This window comes from Epinephelus lanceolatus, chromosome 6, assembly GCF_041903045.1.
Source record: "Epinephelus lanceolatus isolate andai-2023 chromosome 6, ASM4190304v1, whole genome shotgun sequence".
NCBI classification, from domain to species: Eukaryota; Metazoa; Chordata; class Actinopteri; order Perciformes; family Serranidae; genus Epinephelus; species Epinephelus lanceolatus.
In genome coordinates this window covers 18,074,899-18,100,924 of record NC_135739.1, presented here as the reverse complement: position 1 = coordinate 18,100,924, position 26,026 = coordinate 18,074,899, and the positions used below count along the sequence as shown (strand labels likewise).

The 26,026-nt window shown below is 41.5% G+C and overlaps 1 protein-coding gene across 2 annotated transcripts in view; it reads left to right on the top strand.

Annotated features, from left to right (window-relative positions):
* Positions 1-26,026, top strand: part of agbl4 (AGBL carboxypeptidase 4) — a 394,549-nt gene that overhangs the window by 183,717 nt on the left and 184,806 nt on the right. For both annotated transcript variants that reach the window (XM_033621660.2, XM_033621661.2), the window contains one exon: positions 24,504-24,720. In XM_033621660.2, the coding sequence (XP_033477551.1) occupies positions 24,504-24,720 (217 nt within the window). The remainder of the gene's footprint in view (positions 1-24,503; positions 24,721-26,026) is intronic.

Genomic DNA, 26,026 nt, shown 5'->3' with positions numbered 1-26,026 from the left:
AAATACAGACTCTGGCTGCCTGCTTGTATGGAGAGCTTTTCTCTCATGCAGGTGCAGAATGTACGTGCTAGTTGGCCATTGGCTGTAGTGGCTGTTTTGGCTGAGACACAAGCGACGTGAGGCGATGCAACAGTCAGCCTTTATCACCACTAGTTCTTTGATGTTGGTTTGGAGTGTCTGGGCCTTAATAGGAATTGGCATTCGTCTAACCTTGTACCTAAGTATGCACATAAGCATTAAAAGTCAGAATTATCACAATACTGCCCAATTAACACATTAAGACTCCCTTAAAAAACATTGGTACAATATTAACCTACCTTATTCTTGATCTTTTTCTTTTTTCCTGTCAACTCTTCTGCAGCTTGACCATACCATAACATATTATGATCTTCTGGATCTTTTAAAAAGAAGACACAACACAAGGTTTTGCAGTTGAAGGATGTTTGCTCTTTTGCTCTTGAAAGGAAATGAAAGGTACACAGCCAGCAACTGCTTTTCCCCATCTTCTCTTTTTTACCTCCTCTGTTACTTTACACACATATAGCGAGCGCAGAGCACTGCACAGCTCTTTGTCTAGATCGGCCTCCCATTGAAAGTAGCACGTCAGCAGCACAACCCCACAGCTGAAGTCTGTGCTACCACTGTACTGCTGTGTGCTCTGAAACGTTTTGACAGTTCCTGCTGCCAGTAAGCGTATATGTATGTGTATATGTTGGAAGTAAACAGACTTAGTGTGAGAAGTCGTGGGTGCACAAACATCAGGTAGAAATGTCTTAAGGGTCATTCATGTTTTTGTGCAGAGGACAGTGGTTGTCCTCTGCACAAAAACATTGGTACCATTACCCTTTTGGTGTTTTGATAAAGTCACCATAGTCATGCAGCCTCAGTTTTTGTTACAATCATACAGTTAAATTTCATCAATACACTAAATTGTTTCCCCAGAGGAGTTAAAATTTCTCTGCATGACTATTTGCAAAAACCGACGTTTCTTTGGTTGTTTTCCTGATAAGGATGAGAAAAACCATCAACCTTTGGAATTACAATGATCAAGCTTTCAAATGAATCCAAGCTGCCAAAAAAAAAGGTGCAGTGTCTTTTGAAGAGAGGCCAGTTCCAGCTGCTTCGCCATTATGTGAACACAAATAAGAGCTTTTCTCAGGACTATGTGGGTGTGTGCTTGATTGGCACTTCTCTCATAGTTTCGCTGCACCTGTTACGGCAGAAGAACTCACACAGATTTTAAAGACTTTAAAACCCCACATTAAATCTGTATGACAGAAAATCATTGATATGTTCACTTCTATCACATGTTCAAGTTTGTTGCACTCCTGGCAATACCTGACTATGATGTAGCAACAGTGGATTGTGAAGGGTGTAGACAGAACACGCAGCACAAACAGGCTTTGGTGTGATATTCTTTACAGAGTTTAGTCACCAGAGCAAACACAGTTCTAGTTAGCTCCATCCAGCTTTGGAGTCACAACCCTATCACTTATGCTGGGTTCAGACCACAAAATATCAGCCCAATTATAGCCCAGTGCGGCCGTCATATGGTGTCAGCTTGGTCTTCCACGACTAACACAGAGCGGCCTACTGCTGTAACTAACTGTATGACAACAGCAACCCAGTCTTTTTGATATTTGCTCTAGGGATGACCAGGACAGAGTGAACAAAGAAAAATGCTCACGAGAAGTAGCAGAAGCACTATAGCAACCTGGTGAGATCTGCCATTAGCATCAAGCTAGCAAAGAATGTTAATTCAGAGAAGTAAAGGAATACAATTCACAAATCATGGCTGGGCTCTTACTTACCACACCTGCAGAGGGTTCAAACTTCATTTAAAAAAGACCACATTAGACATAGACCTTTACTTCTACACACAGACCTTTATTTTTCATTCCTCCTTTATTTTTCAATTTTTATCATGTTTGCCCTGTTAAATTTCATGCATCATGCTGTCATTTTAAACTCAACACTTCCTGTATCCATTTAAAATTAAAAGCCTCGCATCGTTTTGGTGGAAAGAATCCTTTCATATTATATTATATTTGTGAAACATTTGCAGGAATTGTGGAGAATTTTGTGACTTTCACAGTTTTCATGCAGTACTTCAAATGCAGGTCTTGCCAACAGTCCAGCTGGGACATGATAATGGTAATAATAATAAAAATAGGGCTTGAAGAACCTGATGACATCAAGCACGTTGTGAACGATGACCAGCAATTATTGGTGGTGGACCAATCTGAAATCTGTCATGTCTGTCAGCCAATTTTTGGCAAGATTTTATGACTCCGTAATCGCCTAATCTGACTTAATTACTGTTGGAACGGACAAACATATCATGTAGTCTGAACCTGGCATCAGTTTAAATGTGCATATCTGACAATATGCAGTATAGAGGCTACTCACATCCCAAAAACTTTTACAGGTACTAGATCAAAAGCAGCATGATTTACCCTGTCTCTGTATATCTGTTTATATATACAGTACAGGCCAAAAGTTTGGACACACCTTCTCATTCAATGCGTTTTCTTTATTTTCATGACTATTTACATTGTAGATTCTCACTGAAGGCATCAAAACTATGAATGAACACATGTGGAGTTATGTACTTGACAAAAAAAGGTGAAATAACTGAAAACATGTTTTATATTCTAGTTTCTTCAAAATAGCCACCCTTTGCTCTGATTACTGCTTTGCACACTCTTGGCATTCTCTCCATGAGCTTCAAGAGGTAGTCACCTGAAATGGTTTCCACTTCACAGGTGTGCCTTATCAGGGTTAATTAGTGGAATTTCTTGCTTTATCAATGGGGTTGGGACCATCAGTTGTGTTGTGCAGAAGTCAGGTTAATACACAGCCGACAGCCCTATTGGACAACTGTTAAAATTCATATTATGGCAAGAACCAATCAGCTAACTAAAGAAAAACGAGTGGCCATCATTACTTTAAGAAATGAAGGTCAGTCAGTCCGGAAAATTGCAAAAACTTTAAATGTGTCCCCAAGTGGAGTCGCAAAAACCATCAAGCGCTACAATGAAACTGGCACACATGAGGACCGACCCAGGAAAGGAAGACCAAGAGTCACCTCTGCTTCTGAGGATAAGTTCATCCGAGTCACCAGCCTCAGAAATCGCAAGTTAACAGCAGCTCAGATCAGAGACCAGATGAATGCCACACAGAGTTCTAGCAGCAGACCCATCTCTAGAACAACTGTTAAGAGGAGACTGCGCGAATCAGGCCTTCATGGTCAAATAGCTGCTAGGAAACCACTGCTAAGGAGAGGCAACAAGCAGAAGAGATTTGTTTGGGCCAAGAAACACAAGGAATGGACATTAGACCAGTGGAAATCTGTGCTTTGGTCTGATGAGTCCAAATTTGAGATCTTTGGTTCCAACCGCCGTGTCTTTGTGAGATGCAGAAAAGGTGAACGGATGGATTCCACATGCCTGGTTCCCACTGTGAAGCATGGAGGAGGAGGTGTGATGGTGTGGGGGTGTTTTGCTGGTGACACTGTTGGGGATTTATTCAAAATTGAAGGCACACTGAACCAGCATGGCTACCACAGCATCCTGCAGCGACATGCCATCCCATCCGGTTTGCGTTTAGCTGGACGATCATTTATTTTTCAGCAGGACAATGACCCCAAACACACCTCCAGGCTGTGTAAGGGCTATTTGACCAAGAAGGAGAGTGATGGAGTGCTGCGGCAGATGACCTGGCCTCTACAGTCACCGGACCTGAACCCAATTGAGATGGTTTGGGGTGAGCTGGACCGCAGAGTGAAGGCAAAGGGGCCAACAAGTGCTAAACACCTCTGGGAACTCCTTCAAGACTGTTGGAAAACCATTTCAGGTGACTACCTCTTGAAGCTCATCGAGAGAATGCCAACTATTTTTGAACCACAACAGGACGTTTCTATTGGACGTTCAAGCAATGGTCATTCAACGTGTCAATGTTTGCATGGTGGATGCTAATAACATTAGCCATAGCTGGACTTTCATGGACATATTTTATATAGATACATATATAATTTGTCAACCTGAAATGTATGTAGTTGTCCACAAGTTGGTGTCTATTTTAGTTCTGTCAGTCTACAATATAGGCCTCAGTATTATTCTGGCCACTGGCCCACGCGCTCCTTGTACATCACAGTCTTATTCCCCAGTCCAGCAGCAGTGAGGAATAACATATAGCCTAACTGTCTAGTTGGTCTGTTCTTATCTCATGTCAGTCCAAACAGCGCTCTCCTGACAAGTGGTATTTGACTCAGTCAGAAACCGACACGCACAAAGAGAGAGAGACAGAGAGGATGTAGGAAGAGAGAGAAACAAGAGAGCCTGAGAGACAGAAAGCGAGACGAGCCATTCCACAGCACCAGGATGTGAAACACTGCCAATCTTTTTGTCTGATAGAATAATCAGCATGCTCTCGACAGGAGAGTGAAAATTGACATTCACGCACAAAAACATGGCAAGGATAGTCAATTATCCGCGGGGTTTGTTTTTCTCTCTGTGCCATCCATTTGCATACTGTTCCTATGAGAAGGTGCTTTTGATGTAGTTAGACGATTCTGGTCAGTATGATATTATGTGAATGTGTCTTATTAGCGCGCGGTGTGTGCAGATAGGGAAAAGGTCATAATGTTTCTTTGTTCCCATAGCTCTTTTTCCTCAATTAAGGCTAATCACCAGAGCCCAACATTGATCCAGCCTCTCAGCTTTTCTCATGCCTGGATTCTGATGATCTGTGTGTGTGTGTGTGTGTGTGTGTGTATATGAGTGCTTTATGTGCGAAACAGAGAGAGAGCAAGTGCAGCAACACAGACAGAGACAGGGTGAATCATGTTCATACATGTCCCCGCGTGAACATGTGTGTAAATGTAAGTGCCATTCTGCGATCTCCAGCACATCGAATGATTTACCTCTCTGGTGTAATGGAGCAATTTCTCTCCTTTTTTTTCTCTATTCCCATCTCTCATTTTCCTCCTCTTTCAATCTGCAGTAAAATATTCTCCCGTTTAGCTCTGTGACAAGTCATCTGTCACTCAGAACAGCGAGGGAACAGGATCTTCTGATGGACAGAGCCCAATATATGTGTCTCTGTGTGTGTGTGTGTGTGTGTGTGTGTGTGTGTGTGTGTGTGAGTGAGTATAGTGTGAATGATGAGGCCTCTGCTGTTGTGTTTTTGTTGATTGGTAATATGATTAACTCACCAACTAAACCAATGATTGCTTTTGTGAAGAACACAAAGGTATAGTTTGCATTAGACTACTTTCTTGAGTTTGCAGAAACACTTTTATGAACAGAATATTTATCTTCTGTCAGATTGTGAACCTCGTATTGACAAAAAAATTGACATATCTTGCGTTGTGCTACACATCCATCCTCCTCCCAAGAGCAGTCAGGCTGTCTTTCTCACTTTTGTGTCTCAAGAGTTGTTTTTATTTGTTTAGCCATGCCAGATATTGATTCTTTTTTCTTTTCTTTTTTTTTTTTTTTAGAATAAACTTTGGGAGAAAAAATGATTTTCCGAGTGTGCAGACACTGGAGCCACGTGACTTAGGCTGACATATTCGTCATTCAGTGATCACCATATCCTGCTCTGTTCAGATTAAATGTTATGATAGAAGATGGCAGAGCTATCTGTGACACATTCTGTTCAGACATAATGGCTGTAAGTACTCATTATGGCTGACTCAAATCAAAGCAGAAAAGTCTGCAGCACACATTGACTCTTAACTGATGTTGAGAGGAAAATATCTGTTTCGATACCATCTGTTAAAAGTACGTATTTGAGCCTTAACCATTTTCATCATAGTTTATTTTTGAACTCATATATTTGATTTTGGCAAAATACATCAATAAAACTACATGATCTCGTCATATTTTCATATTTTGATGCCTGGGCAGAAGCCTTTTGTGTTGTATTTTGACGCAGAGAGTCAGTGGTTAGGTTTAGGCCCCCCCAAAAAACTTGGTTAGGGTTAGAAAAAGATCACATTGGTCATGTCAGTCGAATTGACAAAAGAGTCACATGAGTAATCATGGAAGTTACGATGTAACTCAACGTTGACTTTTAGTGTCAAACAAAATACAAACACTGGTCTACTGGGTCAAAGTCCTGTGCTTGTTAGACCCACCTGTCCTAAGCCAACTCTCTCGCTCCTTATACCATGTCTATTACGCTGAGCATTTAATAATAACACAGATGAGTTTACATTAGAGATGGTTAAATGCCCTATGTCAGAGATGATAGTCTTTGGTGTTGATGTATGGGATTACTCTAGATTTAAATAGTCTGAGGCTGGTGTTGTTCTAGATTTTAGTGACTGTCAATAAATCTCATGAAGACACCAAAACTAACACTATGCTTGTGTTTCTGAATACTGTATACTGTAGTAAGTAAGTGAGTCCTGTAAGTAAGTAAGCTTATAGCTTGTTTGCAGTCACATGACTATTATTATGCACGAAATTCAGATGAAAGGCAGAAAACAATAAATCGATATACTGCCTTAGATTGGAAGTAGAGAAATGTGACCACAACAAGGGGTTGGATAAATCTGCAGGCAGCAGGTATCATCAGAAAACTGAAACTCATGTTGGATGTGATCCATACATAACAAAGAAAAGTTGTTTTCCCACAACTTAACAGATTTGCCTGTTGTGGACAGCGTTGTTACCGTCCTCCAGACCTCCTAACATTGCAAATATTACACTGTGAGCTGATGAAAGCGTGCAACAGTCTAGTGGACTATAACTATTTTGTGTGTGGTTGGGTCCACCACTGAAACAACTGTGCTTTGTTTTTGGCCGGGTGAGTAAATGTGCTTAAGTATAACTGTCTAACTGCAACTCTGTACTGTACAATAATGCATTGCTGTCAGGCTAACGTTACGAGCTAACGTTAGTTAATTTTAGCTATTTTCTACCTACTAGGTGAACCCTCCCCAGAGGTCAGGTGAAACACTTAAAAATCTTGGTCGTAGCTAAAAACACGGAGAAGTTGTCACAGCACATTAATATAGCACCCAACTCGTGTGTGTTGTTTAACACAACAAATTAGTTGACTCTGCTCCTCGAACTAACGACAGAGGTTTTTGATCCACATCTGCTTCTGTTTCTCAGTCAGGTTTTTGTTTTTGTTGTTTTTTTTGTTTTTTAATCTTAACACCTTTGCAACCCACTATTTTTGGGACTTACGTCAGATTTCCACTGGACGCGTGTCTGCTGCGTGCTCCACCATCAGTCAATACCCACCGGCTGCATTTGCTGTGCGGAGCAGTGCAGCTCCGCCGGAAGACATCTCGGTGCACTGCCATGATTAAAATCTCCTCGTCCATGGTGTCAACGGGGTGAAATGACGTCTGAAAACCTCTGACCTGTTGACTTCAGGCCTGCCTCTGCCCATTATGTAGTTTTTAAGGTGTAGTGCAGGGAAATATGATCCACCGTGAACACTGTGTATTTTATTTTGAAAATTAACCGGATGTTTTATTTTGGTTCTGTGCACAACTTCCTGCCCCGCACGATCTGCTCTGTGCTGAATTGCTGCGTAGTTCTCCGGCGTCCGGCAAAAATAGAAGTCCTGCGTATCTGTTGCGGAGGGCTCCAGAGTGCCGGAGCTGAGACGGATCCGGAACGCAGCACAGCCGCAGCTGGTGGAAACACACACATTGACTAGAATTGAATCCTATCGGCTCTGCTGCCGTGCCGGAGCGGAGACGCAACCAACACGCATCTGGTGGAAATAAGCCCTTAAAGTGACCTTTATTTTTCCCCCAATTTGATCGATTGGAAAAGCCATAAACAGCACAAATCATAGGCATTTGTACAGTGTTGGTAGTCTTACCTCCACTTCCCTGCCCTCAATCTGGACAGAGCATTGATGTATGATGTCAGATGCAAAGACGCTATACTTCATAAAACAGCTGGGCACTGTAGTTTTTATGACCATTACTCAAAGAGGAGTAAATATTGCATTTGGTGGGGACTATTTTCAGCTGCGGAGTAGTACACATTTGGTGATCTTGTGATTATTTAAGGCAGCAGAATGGTTTATGTGGGATTGACTCAAAAAAAAAATAAAAAAAATAAACTATGTTGCCCATGATCATGATAATGAAGGAACATGTCATCCAGTGCAGCGATGTGGCTCATTGATGTGTTTTTACATTAATAGTTTTTGGGTTTTTAGTTTTTGGTCTTTTCGGGTGACTTGTTGACAATAAGAAAAATAAGGAATATCCTCCGCCTTGTCAAGATGTTCATGTTTTATCCCCTCCATACATGTTTATGATAATCAATTGTGCAGTGTGAATGGCAGTTTCTTTGGGTGGTACTTTGTTTTTAAATGTAACTATAAAATACAAGTACTACTGTATATCATGGTGTAGATTCCTGCTTGTTTTCTATATTTATATCTTTGGCGTTCAGCGGGCAGCTGTGTGCTGTGGTGGGAATAATAGGCTGGCTTTTTGAGAGCCATAAGCCTTTAAGGGCAATGCAGCTTTGGCTGCTGCAGCCACAGGCTCTCTTCTGTAATAGCCTGTAATTCCTTCTGTCTAGTATAATCACCAACACAGCCTGACAGCACGCACACACGGACAAACACACACATATACACACATATACATACAGTGAGTGAGTGAACGAGAGTGAGAGGAGAAAGGCTTTTATCCAAGGGTCATATTCACATGACGGAGGTCATGGTCACTCCCACACAGCTGTCGCTGTGTTTGCATACAGGTGTCAATACAAACTGTACATTGACCCATGCCTCTGCACCTGTTGATACTGATGGTGAGAAGAGAAGAGAATTTAGGCAAAGGTCAGGAGAGTTCAGCAGTTACAGTAATCCAGGTGTGTGTTTGTCTCCTAAACTCTGAGGGGACATGTGGCCCTCATCTTCTACACAAGCCACTGCTACTATCAGCCACAGGAAAGTGTGTGTGTGTGTGTGTGTGTGTGTGTGTGTGTGTGTGTGTGTGTGGTGGGGAGTTGGATGGTACAGGTGCCAGACTCTCCCCCTACAGCCCCGTGGCGGCCGGAGAAGTTAATTGGCAGCATCTGGCTGTCTGAGAGCCCAAGCGCCCATCCACCCACCCCACCCTGTTCCTTCTCCTCCCTCCCTCCCTCCCTCCCTCCAGCCCTCCCCTCCTGTGGGTGCTGCTACCCCTGGCACACACATGGTGACACCAGTCTGGCTGCAAGCTGTGAACGTGGAGTGTGTGTTTGTGTGTGCGTGTGTGTATGTGTGATATACCGGGGAGTATGGAGGCAGACAGGGCAGCCAGGCCCCCAGCTGCCACCGCCGTGCCAAGGGAAATGCGGGCAGACAGGCTGGCATCTTTGTGCCAAGGCCGGCAGGGCCCTCAGGGAGAATGGAGAGGGAGAGAGGGACACAGAGGCATGATGGAAGGAGGAGGAGGGAGAAGAGAGACTTTGGATGAGTTCAATTCTACTGATGTTGTGACACAACATGTGGTTTGCGTGCTGATCACGCAATAAGCGTCTGTGGTGGCATCACGACTGCAGCCTCAAATGTGTCAGGCCATTTACCAGACGTGTATCAGTCATGCTGTGATTCTGATAACCTGTCACCTATGAAGTAAAAACCTTTTGCTGTTTACAACTTAAAAATTTAAACTGATAACATAATTACTAGATTAAACATTAAAGAAAATAATTGATAATTTTCGCTTTAGGAGCAAGCGTCAACTTCTGGAGCGGAAAAATGGAGCCAACACAGAAGTGCGAAAGGTGCAGTTCTTTGAACGGCCACTTGAGGCTGGCTCCAGAAGTCAGTTAGTCCCCATCCATGTTAAACTTTACAGCAGAAATAAACATGTGTACAGACTGGTGCAATTAACGGTTGTGATTTTTCTGGGGTGTTTTTTTTTTTCCAGCCATTTACATTTCATTAAGGCTTCAAGTTACACATAAATAAGGGCAGGCTGCTTTGAGTGACAGGCTGTCTACCGATAGTGTCCTCGGCTTCCAGTTAGATCCACCGTTGCTCCTCCAGAGCTCCAGCCTCTCACCCAAATATGGTCACTTGTGGCTCCAAACAATTAAGATGGCGACAGCCGAAGTGCTGAACTCAAGGCTTGAAAACAGGAGTCCTCATACCAATGGGTGATGTCACAGTGGCTACATCAGTTACCAGTTAGCTACGTCAACTGTTACTGACTTGACTCAGTGTGCCAGTCAGACACAGTGAGATCAGAGTGTTTCCTGTCATCCATGTCACATTCCTCAGTCATCGCTACAGTGATGACTTCATTTACTAAAACAAATCATTTGCATCTGTAATTAAAACAGTTTAGTCAGAGCACAAAAGTCACAGTGACTGAAGCTTGTGACAGAAACAAAAAATAAAAATGAAATACATTTTGAGTTTGATCATGCAGTAGTTGAGATTACATTTAAAATAGGAAGAAAAAGAAAGTGAAAGAAAAGTTAAAATAAAGAAAGAGGTAGAAAGAAAAAGTGAAACGCAGAAAAAAATAATTAAAAAAAAGGAAAAAATAACAGCGAAAAACAAGAAATTAAAGAACAAATTGTCAATTATTTTTACAGTCTGTGTTTAAGAACAGCATAGGTCATCTTGCAGTGTACATTAAGAAGTTCAATTATAGTGAATGCAGGACAATGAGACTTGTAGATCTCCATACATGTGGTTCAAATCTACAGTACTTTGCATGGCAACACAAACATAGTAGTATTCATGATACCAGTGATATTACCAGTAGTAGCAGCACAGTAGGAGGAGGTGCAATAAAGGACTTGCACATTTATCATCACTAATTTGAATAAAATTGAAGCAGTTTATTTTCTTTGGCATTTATTTGATATTAACAGCAGGGACACAGACAGTAAACATGGGGAGAGTTAGAGGGGATCGACATGTAATGTAGGTCAGAATCAAAGTGGGGGTGTTGCAGTGAAAAGGTACTGTACAGTATGTGTTTTAACTAATAGGATAAGGTGCTATACTTGTGTCTCAATCAGAAGAAAAGGTTTTTGCAAGTCCATAAACTAAATTTTTAAAGCAGCTACATTAAAATTCAGTTAGTGGCAGCTCCTGTGCCAAAAAGTAGTAGTGTTTCCATGAGCACTACCACCTTGTGTCAGAAGATTTTGAACTAGCTAGCATGTGCATTTGCTTCGGCAGTGAGTGAAAGAAAGACATAGCTATATTCTTATACTATTGTTCTTTATAAACACAGCTGTTTGTAGGTTGCATAGTGATGACGTAATGCATCTGTTTGTGGCTGTGTAAGATGAAAACTGTAATGTGACGAATGGTTTTGTTTTAGCCACAAACATACATTCATTTATTGATGTAACACTACATCTTTCAATGTATTTCATAAAAAATATACATATTACATACCTTTATAGAAGGAAGAAGGCTAATTCAAGATCGGTTTCACATCTGATGGAGAATTTTTCTAAATTATTCACCATAGAAAAGGCTTAACCTCTGAAAATATCTCCCCTCGTGGTCTGTGAATGAGTCCATGAATTCTAAAACCTTCAAGTATTTCTACTCTTCATTTGTTTCTCAGTACCTGCTCACTTTTAATATCATGTAACTTTCTTCCTGATCTACTTAACATGTTCTCTACAATCTTTTAACATCCTCTGTTATTATAACTTATCTATCTACTGTCCATATGTTAGTAATTTAATGCCATACAGTGGTTTCATATTTAGTACCTGCTGTTATAAACATGCCATGTGAACAGCAGCTGCACAAATTAATATAGATGTTTTTTTTCTATAGACAGTCAGAAGTTAAAATACAATAACAATGTTGAAATTAGTTCAGTTTAAAAATATACTGTCATATTAACATGACAGAAACTTTTTGATACATGAAATTATTAAGTTTTTTAACAAGCCTAAGTTTGGCAAATGAACCATTCTTGCACAATCAGCAACAGTGATTGTATAAGAAGATAATTTATTATTTATTTTGCTCGTCTTTGCATTATTCAAACCTGTTGGTTATTTTCCCACAGCAGCGAGTCATTCTGATCAGAGTAATGGACTACAGGAGGTGAGCTCATCTCTATGTGGAATTTAATAAAAAGTGATTTCAGAATGTATCGCGTGTTGCATTGCCTTCCACCGAGTAAATTTCCAGAGAGAATGATCTCATCACTCTGTGTGACCCTGTTCGACACACACACACACACACACACACACACACACACACGGGGGAATACAGGAGCGGTGATGCTAATGCTTGATCTCACTGATCACTTGTACCAATGTTACCAACTTGACTCAGTGTGCAAGTCAGACACAGTGAGATCAGAGTGTATTCTGTCATGTCTCAGTTATCTCTACAGTGATGACTTCATTTATTAAAACAAATCATAATTCTGTAATTAAAACTGTTTAGCCAAAGTAGAGAAGCCAGAGTGGTTGTAGCTTGTGATGTGTTTCAGACTGAAACAGTAACTGAAAATGAAATGCACTGGGTTTGATCATTCAGTATTTTAGAAATACATTTTAAAGGGCCAGTGTGTAATATTTGGCATGGTTTATTGTCAAATCTCAATCTGAATATTCTACCCATTAATATGTTTATATAAGTGTATAATCGCTAAAATTCGTTTGGTTTTCGTAGCCTCATAATTATGCTTTTATATATATGTGTATAGCAAGGGCCTTGCTTTAGAGAGGTCGCCATCTTGCACCGCCATGTACGTAAGGCAGCCCGTGCGGACAATCCAGCCAGCCAGAGAACGTGTGTATAAATGAACCAACAAAGACAGCGGAAGGAAGGAAGAAGGAGGAGGAAACAGCAGAGAGTGTTAGTAGTTTGTCAATAGAGAGTAGTGAAAAGTTTTTTTAGTCATAAAGTTTGCGAATGGACCACACTTACCACGCAACAGGAGAGAATGAACCCGAACCGTCATCTGCGAGGAAAATAAGACGCAACTTCACTCCTTGTGATACATCTCCCCAACAATGGTAGCACCGAATCCCATTCTGAGCATTCAGCCTCTCTTCTCGCCCGCTCAGCATCAAACACATGGAGTTCCTCATCTGTATGCTCCGGCTCAAACAGGTATGGCTCTGGGTCTGTGTCCGCTACAAGAAACTCTTCAAAATCGCGTTCAAAGTCGTCCATTGCAGCTACTGTAGTCCAGAGATATTGCTAGGCTAAATAAACAGCTGAGTTTTGTTTACAGGCTACGCTGTCAGTCAGTGTGCGGGCTGGAGATTGGTGGAGCAGAGAGGGGAGGGGGTACCCGCTTGGTATTGTAAATGAGAATGTGTGTATGAAGTGTGTGTGTTACGCTAGAAGAGTCAGAATTTGGGTCGGAGTCTTTTAGCCCCTGGAGTGTTACCAGAGTTTCTGGAGTGCTTAAATAAACTGGCCTTTTTCCCGAACGCTCCTCTGGTCTCCTGCTCATGAGGGATTCATTACAATATCGTAACATGGTTTAGATTTCTAAATAAATATTCACCTCGTTGCTAGATAGACCTACTCCTGAAAAACTCGTGTCTGCGCAAGGCTTTTTGTCCCTACGAGGCCACCGTCATTTACCCGACGGGAGGGGTGAGCGAGTGAGCCCTGCAATCTAGAATTTGACCACTGATGTCACTGTTTTCAATGGTTTTCAACCCATTTTACACACTGGCCCTTTAAAGAGACAGAAAAAGAAAGTGAAAGAATGAAAAATGAAAATGAAGAAGGAGGTAGAAAGAAAAGTGAAAGAAAGAAAAAATAGGTAGAAAAAGTGAAACGAAGATAAAACAAAATTAAATAAAAAGGGGAAAAATAAAAGAACAAAAAATACAGAAGAAGAAAAAAATGTAAGGAAAATAAAATGTGAGAAAGAAAAAGACAAAAGTAAAAGAATAAAATAATATGTTGAAAAAGTGGAAGAAAAAGACAAAGATAAAATAAAATTAAAGAAAAAAAGGAGAAAGAATGAAAAAGAAATGAGAAAAAAATTAAGAAAAACGCAAGGAAAGGGAAGTGAAAGAAAGAAAGAAAAAAGTCAAAGAAAGAAAAAATTAATAGAAAAAACAGTGAAAGAAAGAAGAGAAAAAAATGAAAGAAAGAAAAAGGAGACAAATGAAAGACAAAAAGAAAAAAATTAATAGAAAAAAGCTAAAGAAAAACGAAACAAAGATAAAATATAATTAAAGAAAAAAAGGAAAAAAATCAAAGAAAGAAAGAAGGGAAAAAATAAGAAAAAATGTGAGGCAAAGAAAATGAAAGAAAGAGATGGAAAGAAAAAGTAAAATAAAGAAAAAAGTGAAAGAAAATAGAAACAAAGAGAAAGAAAAAGTGAAGCAATAAAAATAAAATGAAATACAAAGAAAATGAAAGAAAATAGAAAATAAAGAAAGAGAAAGTAAAAAGTTAAAGAGAGAAAAAGAAAATGAAAGAAAGAAGTCAGAGGGCTGGGTGAGGCCTGCTCATTTCCTGTGTTATGGTATAGAGAACATCACTAATGGACTAATGGACTGGACTCTTACAAAGAGGGTTACATCTACTGTATGATCATGTGATCACCACCCCACTGTGCCAACATATGCACACCATATACCTTGATAGTGGTGAGACTGTGTGTGTGTGTGTGTGTGTATCTCTTTTGTCTTTGTCTGTGCATGTGTCTGCTCTCTTGGAACATTATTATTATGACTTAGTCTGGCGCCAGTCTGTCTATTCGGTCCACACTCATAGAAACACGCACGCACGCACGCACACACACACACACACAGATAATGTGATGGGAGTATAATGTTGCACTCTGGGAAATGCTGCATCACACAATTATAGACGGACGGTCTCTTACCTCTCCTCTCTCACACACACACACACACACACACGCACACACACACACACACGCACTACAACCCACTCCTCTCCTTCCACTCCCACCAGCTTACACACTCACCAGGGGCTTAACGCTGACATCATCATTTTATTAGATGAGTGTGTGTGTGTTTGATTTTTTTTTTTTTTTTTTTCTATGGCTGCTTGTGTGTATTTCCTCTGTACCCCCCATTATTCCAGACGAATGTGCACCTGCCCTGTTGCCCCATAGGGGACCGGTGGCGCCACAGTGGCGAGGCCACCGTGATCATCTGCTTTCTACTAATTGCCCTGCTGCCCCACAAGACGCAGGGGAGCAAGCTACTAGCAGGCCCAGCATGCTCAATCTAGCCGAGACCCCTCTGGGATATATACGGGGCATGTTTTACTTTTTTACTGCAGTTGAGGATTGAGTGACTCGGAAAAACTTACAGTCCGTTACAGTGTTTTTGTAAAGGTATTGCTCTCTCTTTTTAAACAGTGTGTCCACTGAGACTTTTTTTCAATTATTTATGACATTATTGATGTAATGTAGCATTTAATCATCAGATAAATGTGGTGGTTTAACTGTTTTTCTCCCAACCAAGCTGCATTATTCAGCAGGTGGTTTTCCTCTCAGGAGTCATATTTCGTGTAGATTACTCACTGGAAAGGAGACACATTTCACAGAGCAGAGTAGTTACTGTGCACTTTAGTGTTGATTAAGCAATGTACATCTCTCTGTCTCTGAGTTCTCCACTTTTACCTTTCAACAGGTCACCTCTAACTAAAAGGTGTGGCCCTCTGCTGGTCCATCCAGGCACTGTCACACTGCTCAGTTATGTGTTTCCCTTGATCAGAAGAACATCAAAAACAACCTTAAGATTTTATTCTAAGTTCAGTTTGTCTCCATATATTTGAAATGTCAAATTATTGAAACATATTGTGCAGTTGTGCTTAAAACACCCCGAGGAGCTTCTCAAATCAGATACTCAGGAAATGATCAAGCAGAAGTCTTAAGATGACAAATTAAAAACTGCACTGGAGACTTAATGCTGAGGAAAATCGAACAAGGACAGAAAGAATGAAATGCAAAAACATCTTATTTCTTCCTCATTGCCTCTATCTCAGGGTACATGAGTTAGAGGAGCTACTGTAAATCCTCCTGTGTTTTCATCTGTGTGTGTGCCTCCCTCAGGGGTGATAAAAGTGTCCCATGTGGATGTATAAGCGCTGTACATCTTTGCAGATTTAGAGAGGGACAGATTAGGAGTTTGAGATGGAGGTGATTGCTGGAGCACACAGTCATGTTTATGATGAAGACATTTACATGATAAGAATGTGGTTTCTATTTGTGTGAATTTAGATCAACAACGTGACAAAGAGTAGTGAGGGTATTGGGTCAGAGTCAAAGAGTCTTGAGAGTATTCCTGTGACAATGAAATATATGTATTTTTTTTAAATATCAGAAAGGTAAAAAATTAAAATGAAATCACGGAGGGAGAAGGTGTTTTTTTTTTCAAATGGCCCTCCTGTTGTGTTGTGGGTCAATTTGACGTTTGCAGTTTGAAAATCTAGGAAAAATATTTATTAAATATTTCTTTAAGTATAAAACTTCTGCCAGCCTTAATTAGTGTAATCAACATTTTATATGTACCACTGTCATATAAAATGTTAATTAGTGTCATCAACATTTTATATGACAGTGGTACATATTATGTATTTGTGTTGATATGAAGAAATTGCTGTTCCTATTCCTCCATCATTCCATTTTTGACATCCCCGTCAAACAATGGTGAAATACAGTGGTCCTCCAGTATACATTTACCGGCCACTTCATTAGGTACACCTCTCTAGTACCAGGTTGGACCCCTTTCACCTTCAGAACTGTCTTAATTCTTGGTGGCATAGATTCAACAAGGTGCTGGAAACATCCCTCAGAGATTCTGGTCCATATTGACATGATAGCATCACACAGTTGCTGCAGATTTGTCGGCTGCACATCCATGATGTGAATCTCCTGTTCCACCACATCCCAAAGGTGCTCTATTGGACTGAGATCTGGTGACTGTGGAGGCCATTGGAGTACAGTGAACTCATTGTCATGTTCAAGAAACCCGTTTGAGATGATTTGAGCTTTGTGACATGGTGCGTTATCCTGCTGGAAGTAGCCATCAGAAGATGGGTACACTGTGGTCATAAAGGGATGGACACAGTCAGCAACAATACTCAGGTAGGCTGTGGTGTTTAAACCATGCTCAGTTGGTACTAAGGGGCTCAAAGTGTGCCAAGAAAATATCCCCCACACCATTACACCACCACCAGCAGCCTGAACCGTTGATACAAGGCAGGATGGATCCATGCTTTATGTTGTTTACACCAAATTCTGACCCTACCATCTGAATGTGGCAGCAGAAATCCAGACTCATCAGACCAGGCAACGTTTTTCCAATCTTCTATTGTCCAGTTTTGGTGAGCCTGTGTGAACTGTAGCCTCAGTTTCCTGTTGTTAGCTGACAGGAGTGGCACCTGGTGTGGTCTTCTGCTGCTGTAGCCCATCTGCTTCAAGATTCAATGTGTTGTTGGCTCAGAGATGGTCTTCTGCAGACCTTGGTTGTAACCAGTGGTTATTTGAGTTACTGTTGCCTTTCTATCATCTTGAACCAGTCTGACCATTCTCCTCTGACCTCTGACATCAACAAGGCATTTTCACCCAGAACTGCCGCTCACTGGATATTTTCTCTTTGTCGGACCATCCTCTGTAAACCCTAGAGATGGTTGTGTGTGAAAATCCCAGTAGATCATTCTGAAATACTCATACCAACAACCATGCCACATTCAAAGTCACTCAAATCACCTTTCCTCTCCAATCTGATGCTCAGTTTGAACTTCAGCAGGTCGTCTCGACCATGTCTACATGCCTAAATGCTTTGAGTTGCTGCCACGTGATTGGCTTGCCTTGCTAAGCAGTTGAACAGGTGTGCCTAATAAAGTGGCCGGTGAGTGTACATTAGGCTGCTGTCTGCAGGAAACATAATAAAGAGCTGCCTGGGCCCACCAGGATGGCAGTGACTCATGTCAAAGACATTTAGTCTTTTGAGCTGGTCAAACCCAATTCAATACAGAAAATGACTCATTTGGCTTGATTGTAAGAGAACAGGTCATTTTGACCCTGAACAGCAGAGGTGTTTCATCTCTATTCATCAGTCATACCTCATGAAAAAAAGTTTAAATATGTAAATATATATATATATATATATATATATATATATATATAAAATGAAATGTTATGTTTGTTATATTGAGGTTTTTATAATGTACATAAAAAAATAGTTTGAACATGTATTTTTTTATGAATAATGAGTGAATTATCCAAATGTAACCATGATCTGTGAGAGGTGAAAAACACCATTGTATTAAATATTGATTGAATTGATGGTAATGGTGTTAGTAATGAAGTACAAACATTGTTTGTTAGGATCTTTTGGTTTCTGACAAGTTTTGGGTGATTAAACATGCACAGGGTCACACTGACCCAGGAACATTTTCGGTGTACCTGACAAATGACCGTAACAGGAGGGAGACAGCAAATTAGAGGACGATATGGGGGGAGGGTGACGTGACAAAGAGATGAATAACTGGAAGTGATGAATTTTTACACAGAAGGACAGACAGACAACCAGCCACTCCCTCTGTATTAAACACATCAGCAGAACAAACTGGGTTACTCCTATAAACAGCAAATGCATTTTATTTAGATGAAACTCCAAGATTTATGACAGCTTTCAGAATTTTATGGAAATAACTTTACATTTTTATGTCAGCTGCATAATCTAAGCTCAGGTGAAACGCTGTGTGTGTGATCTGATACTGACCGGGCTATCTCACCTTGAGTTTCATTGAGGTTTAAAAGATGTCAAATCTGGGATTACAGGGCGACAAAGAAATTATCCAAGTGAATTGACCAGTAATCAGTATATCTATGTAAATATCAAAGCAAACACGGTGTTAAGATATAACAGCTTTTTACAATGCCTCTAACAGGAAGCGGAGTAAGAGGCCACCTGATGAGAGTACACCTCCTGGGTGCTTTGATATGGCTATCAGGTGAGGGAGTCTTTTTCTGTTGTGTTCCAGCCTCATCAGAGGGTTGTTTCTGACCTGAGGAGGCTGCTAACGGCCTGTTGTCTCCACAGGTGTTCCACTCTCAGCTGTCTTGTTACAGGAAAGTCCATAATTCAGGAATGTTATTGCTTCCTGCAAAACCTCACTGCTGCTAGCCAGAAGAACCTACAGGTAGCATTAATCCTGGCTAGAACACATCACCAGCCATGGGCCCAGTTGTTCAAAACATTTAAATGAGATCAGAGTGATCCAGATTTGGAAATCCCATGTCTTACTATCCAGGATCAGCTAATCCATTTTATATTTGTACCAGTATTTCAAAGCCACATTGGATTGGATCACCAATCCAGCTACTTGGGGGATTACTTTATGGGGACAAAATATATATATTTTAAATTTACTGTACTGAAAGGCTAATGGGTAGTCTAATGTCAGCTTTAACTACTTTATCTTTGTGTTGTGGGCCAAGCAGTCAAAGCACAAACGTTCTAGCTGGGCCCTTAAAAGAGGTCAACAAAACATTACTCCTGAAAAAATAAAGCTAACAAAACTAGGCATTAACTCAATAAACAGACCTGACAGAACAGAATGAAGCAATGGGGCAACATATTTATCGGCTGATCAGACCAAATTAAACACAAAAGAGAAAACTTGCATTAACAATATCTAAGACTAACACAAAGAAACCGCCTGACACCCCCATGATGTCACAGCTCTTAATTTGCGTCATGGGATAGCCTTCGGCATAAAGCCAGGCACCGCCCTCAGCCCCATCTTTTCCCCATCTCCAACCAGGAAGTGATTTCAGGTAACTCAAAGACAAAGAGAAAGGAATTAGCTTACAAAAGCAAATATCAAAATGAGAAAACAATGTAAACTAAATGCGCGCGCTTCATCTAGAAAACTGTGTGTTGGCAAAATGCTAATGAATTTAGACTAAACAATCAGATCCAATCAGTTTACTTCCGAACAACTGGGTCCTGGTCATAATGTGCGTTCTCTCAAACTTTACAAACTGTATGCTGACACACTGCCTCAGAAAGTTAGAATTAACCTTGAAAACAGTAAAAATGAATGTTACACTAAGTCGCTCCTCAGCACCGCCACACTTGAGAGGTAAAATCCGAATCCATGACTTCTTCCTGCACATTCTCTGCTCCCCCTTCACCGGTCGTGTTAAGTTAATCCCAATCAAAGAACACATTCTCGTAAAGCCCCAGTCTAATAAATATACTTTACCACCCCATACAATATACAGCAGGCCCAACAAATTACAAAGAAAGCACAGGTTGCCTAGTAACAGTGTTTCCAGAAAGCTTTGTTGCAACTTGATTTGCATCCAAAAAAAAAGATAGATGGATGCCTCAAGAATATATATCCTGTCATGTTTACACACACATGCACACTTCCTCACACATGAATATACATAGCCACACGTTTGACACTCCTCAGATGATTCGGAGGCTGTTTTCTGCTTGACTTAGTATGCAAAACAAGAACACGGGGGCCGTGTTTTAAAAACAATGAGCCTATCTAACATCTGGCGTCATTTTAGTGAGTGCCAAGAAATATTGCCTCTTCAATTATTGGCGTAGTAACACGGAGGGAGTAAAGAAATATGTCATTCAATGTGAAATGTTTGCCAAACGGACTAACTATTTGCCTTAAATGAGCTGGTGGGGATTCGCGGAGCTTGACAGCTGTACGGGCACGTTGGAAGACATTTAACCTTCCTAACAGTTGACAGGATGAACGTTTGACAAGCTGAAAGAGACAACAGTGAGATAGAAAATAAAAGCGAGTAGAGGAGCGTGTGTGTGTGCATGTGTGTGCGCGTCCAGGCCTGGTCGGTTTTTGTCCTGTATGTTTTTGCCTTTGTCTGTGAGAGTGCTCAGAGCAGCAGTGATTGGCGTGTCCTCTACGCTTGATTGATTTGAAAATATAGACAAGATGTCGCCCGTATGAAAGCTACCAATTTCTAAGCCTTCATCTCAAAACTTCAGAGAGACACCGGTGCCATCAAAATCAGAGCGGGAGTTTGTAGCTACCAATGGTTCAGAAGTAGAAAAGCAAAGTGACACCTCGCTAAAGGCTGCCTGCTAGCTCTATGAAACCCTCTCCCCTTTCATTTGCTTTTTTTCCATCCCTTTCTCTCCGACTTTGTCTCTTTACTTGTCTCTTTCTCTATTTGTCAGCCATTCTCTGGCTTTGTCTAGTGTTTCAGTCCCTCTTTTTCTCTTTGCTCTGCGTCCTTCTCTTTATTCTGTAAGGCTGTGATGAGACGCTCTGGCAGTTAACTTGTCCCACAGCTCGCTGTCAAAGGAATGACCTTGATGTGGCTCACACACGGTCTGAGTTTGCTGCTTCGTTTTCAGCGTGCGACTCCTTTGCATATTCCTGTTTGTGTGTGTGTTTCTGTGTCTCTGTAGTCACTGAATTGTAAAACCATGTGTGAGTGCGTTATCATCTTGGGGGAAGCTTCTCCATTTTTCCCCCCCTCATCCCACGCAGTGATAATTCTGTTTGGGAGCAACAGCACTGTACCACGTCAAGAGATGGGCAGGGGAGAGGCACAGGGAGGTACCATTTAGATAAAACAAATTGCCAGCTGCCGAGCAGGAGCAGCCACCGCTTAGATAAAAACCAAAGGGACTGTGTGCGTTTAATGTGCATGTGCTGAAGATTTTGTGCGTTTTTCTTATTTGTGTGCTACCCAAAGCAGATACAGCCTGTAAGTTCAGGCCTTCCAGGTAGTCTCTTTCCATGAGAAGTCACAGAGCTATTTTCTCCGGCCTATAACTATAATGCTGTGACGAGACAAGCAGCAGTAATTAAAATCAATAGCTGGGACTTTTCCAGTCCCCGGCAAGGTCACACACTGCCCAATAGAGAGAAAGAGACGGAGAAACGGAGTGAAGTGGGATTGCCTGAATGGGCAGAGCCAAACAGGGAAATATGTAAAGAGGTGAGGTGTCATCTTATTTTAATTAACCTGCACCTTGGAGGGCTGGCACCAGTGTGTGTACATGAGTGTGTCATTTGAAGGTTTATTTTGTCCTTGCCGGTCAGTTTTATTCACTCAACTTCAAACCTGTGTGGTCTTATGACTAATATTCATGTTCCAAAATTTGCTCTCATTTTCCCCCCAAGATTAAACATTTTGTTGTTTTTTTCTTCTCTTTCTTTGTCCAGCTTTACAGGCTGTAAGACAAGGCTGGTAATCTGGCTCCAGTGGGAAGGCTGGGTGTGGTATAGCTAGCCACTGGCTGCATTAGTATTCTGCTGAGATAGCCACATGCAGATACATTCTCCTCTCTCCTCCTCTGAAGGAATAATCAGCCCTGCCGTTCTCTCCCTTCTCCCCCTCTGTCTGAGAGAGGCCGAGTGATTTAGCTTTTTGTTTTACTAGGTACCTGCAGGGACATCTTCAAGTGTTTGAAAATGCATGCAAGTGTGTTCACTATGCATTTCTATGCAGGTCTGTCGCCAAAGCTGATGTATTAGGTGTCTGAGCAAACACATAAAACTCTTATGTGTCTCCTTCCTGTCCTCCCTCTCCAGAGGTGAGTCAGAGAGAGAAGTTCACTCCGTCAGAGTTAGCGCAGAGCAGTCTGTCCTGTTTGTTGATTATCAGGTCCTGTTCCTATCACAGCCCCTGATAGCATCTTCATCTGATCTGTTGCCAGAGACGCTAGCTCACTAGCCAGCCCCGCCATCACACAGCCGCTATGCTGCTAGCCGCCACCAATTCCCGTATATCTCGGTATCAGGCCCAGATCTGCCATCGCCCTGCTCTCTCATCTTCTCCTTATCTCCTTATTCCACCTTTCTCCCTGCTCCCAACACCCCAAACCCACCAGTCACTCAATGTCCTCATCTTCTTCCTCCTTTTATCCTTCTCTCTCAGAGCGACTGCCAGAGCTCCTGTGGCAGCAGCACCGTTGTTCCTCATGCTTGGTCTTTTCTACGTAAACTGTCAAGGCGGAGTCAGTGAGTGACAGGGCAAGACGAGAGAGATTTGGGGAAAGACGGAAAAAAATGGAAAGATGGAGGAAGAGAGGCAAATCTAGTTGCCTGCATGCACACAACATCCCTCCGACCACGTCTCAGCGGTGAGGGCTAAATGAGGGGAGAGAGGGAGACAAAGATAGACGGGCGAAGAGTGTGAAAAGAAAACATGTCGAGTAAGCGGAGAAGTTCCTTAGACTGCAGCAGTACTGTCCCGCACCCCATTGATCGCCCGTGAGGTGCATGGATCAGTCAGCTTTATTTCGCCCTGGGCCCAGCGTGCAACATGCAACACGCAACTCAGCAAAGTGCATAACCACAGCACACACCAGAGAAGAGAGCACCAAACACACAGCACACTGTACGACACTCAACACCACAAGAAACATGGCTTACACAGATTAGATGCTTAACCACTCCTCTCTTGATGTAGTTGTCCAAATTGCTCACACACTCAAGCAAAAAAGGAAGATCATTTTCTGCTTTTCACTCAGACTGCAATTTGAATTACACCTGAGAAACAGCAGGCACAGTACAATAGTGCCAAAGTAGTCATAATAAAAATTTCTTGTGTTCATGTGGGAATTTCTAAGAGCAAAGCTGGAAACAGCTGACATTCATGGACGCAAACTGTAAAGCCAAACCCACCAGTTGCCCTTCAGAAGGTGAGATCAGTGTATGGAAAACCTACAAAGTTGATAACCGGCTTTTCCTGCTGCTTCATCATTCACCACAAGTCTTTTGTTGCTCACTTACACTTGTTGTGGTCTTTAAGTATCCAAGGGAGACAAACAAAAGTTATATCTGCCCAATAAAAGTCTAATAAAATGCTAAACAAATCATATTAATTTAATCAATTTGCTCTTGAAGTTAGATGCCAATTTATCATTCTTTGTCATTTAATTTCATTGTTTTGCTGTTCACATTAGTTTTCATTTACATTTTGTTATGTTTGTTCATCCTGGCTGTGCATTAAATAATAAATGGCGATTGTGGTGTTTATATGACAAGTGATGAATCACCAAATGCTGATTAATGAATGATTAATTGTTGTTTGCTTGAAATTGCCCATTTTTTCAATAGAAGTTAAACTTGGTTTTTTGATTATTCATCAAAGAATTATTGTATGAGTTTGTTTTAACATTCACACCTCATAAGTTCAGAACCTCTCAGACTTCCCCAGCAGTGCGATTATCAGGCGATATCTCCTCACTTCCCCACTTCTTCCCTCACTTCTTGTACTCCTTTGCCAGCCGAACTCAACATCTCTGGAAGGCGACAAACTGACAAGTTGATGCAACTTCCCTGTTATGATTTCTCAACTCTCTATGTGTAACTCATGAGTCGGTTTCCTTGTCTATCTTTACACTTTCTGCACTTTTTTTCCCTTCTCTTGCAAAAGTGCTGTGCTCTCATTGTTCCTTGTATCTTCACCTGATGCAGTCTTAACCCTTCGTGACCTCCCGTCCTTAAGTTAAAAGACCTGTCCTTTGAATGACCTCCCTAATTCCTCCATATGTGTTTGTGTTTTGCTTTTGCAGGCAGAGGCTCCCTGCCAAAAACGTATACTACTACCGTTGTCCTGACCACCGGCGCAACTATGTCATGTCCTTTGCCTTCTGTTTTGACCGGGAGGATGATGTATACCAGTTTGCCTACTGCTACCCCTACACCTACTCCAGACTGCAGCACTATCTGGCCAGCCTGGAGCGCAGGAACCTGCCCTACCTGCAGAGGGAGCAGCTGGGACTCAGTGTGGTGAGTTGGGAGGATGTGCTGTGAGTAGGTGGAGAAGGAAGTGTGTCGGGTGGTGGTGGTTATGGCTGGAGCAGAGAAGTCGAATGGTGGTGAAGATAAGGGGTGGAAGGGTTGTGAGTTGTAGTGTGTGTGTGTGTGTGTGTGTGTGTGTGTGTGTTCAGAATAAGCAGAACCCAGATTGGTAACTTAGGTGTGCCTGCCGGTCATAACTTCAGCCTCTCATGTTATTATTAGGATTGTTGCACTCTGAGATGACGGACTGTAAGCCTCTGGGTGTGTGTGCGTGTGCGCATGTTTGTGTGAGTGTGTAAATGGCTCTGTGTGTAATCAGCAGAGCTCTCACCTCGGCAGTAGGAGCCAGTGTATCATACACGCTGCCTCCAGTCTTGTCTGCTCTTATCAAATAATTGTAGGAGAAAAACTCATTAGAAATGCTTGATAGATTACGACTTTTTCTTCTGTCCTCCAACATTTGTCAGAGAAAAGCTTGCTGCAAGGGGGGCGCCATGAAAGTACAGGTATTTGTACAGCGCACCTGACCATGAAATACAGAAATTTTAGAAAGCATGGCAAGGAACTGTTGATGGTATGGTTAAAAACAAATGAGAAATACCTCTATAAATAAAAGGTCTGGTGACCTGCAATAACAACAACATCATGAAATTAAGTATTTTCAGATTCTAATGTTGGTCGTATTTCTTTTTGTTAAGGATTATTTTTAAGGCTTTTTGCCTTTTTATCATAGTAAAGCTTAAGAGTGACAGGAAAAATGGAGGGATGACATGCAGCTGAGGGCCATGGGTAAGAATTAAAGGCCACTGCAAGCACATTCTACCAGGTGAGCCCGAGGTCGCCCCTGTGTATTTCAAAATATTCACTGCAAATTCAATATGGAAAAAAAGGATGGATACATGATGCACTTTTCGTCTTTTCTTTCAAGTTATAATCCTTAAGATCTCAGTTACGAGCACTGAGACGATTCATCCCAGTATGTTGTTTTATATAGAGGAAAGTCAATAATTGGCCTTTTTCATCACACTGAGCAGCCGCGATCTGATCACATGATGCATGCACGGTGTGAGTAGCATGGCAGCGTAAAAAGAGTTGTTTAGCATAATGTCAAGTTGGAGGAGTGCTGGTTCTGACAAACCCCGGTGTGAGACGTTCAACTGCAGCTTTTCATCCAGCAGCTCACTGTGTTTTTTCCGTCTTGTTCCATTACCCTCTAACAAAAATGGAAACTGATCCCCTGACTTGGCAAAAGTGGTAGATGCATCAACACTAAGCACAAACCTCTGTGTTGAAA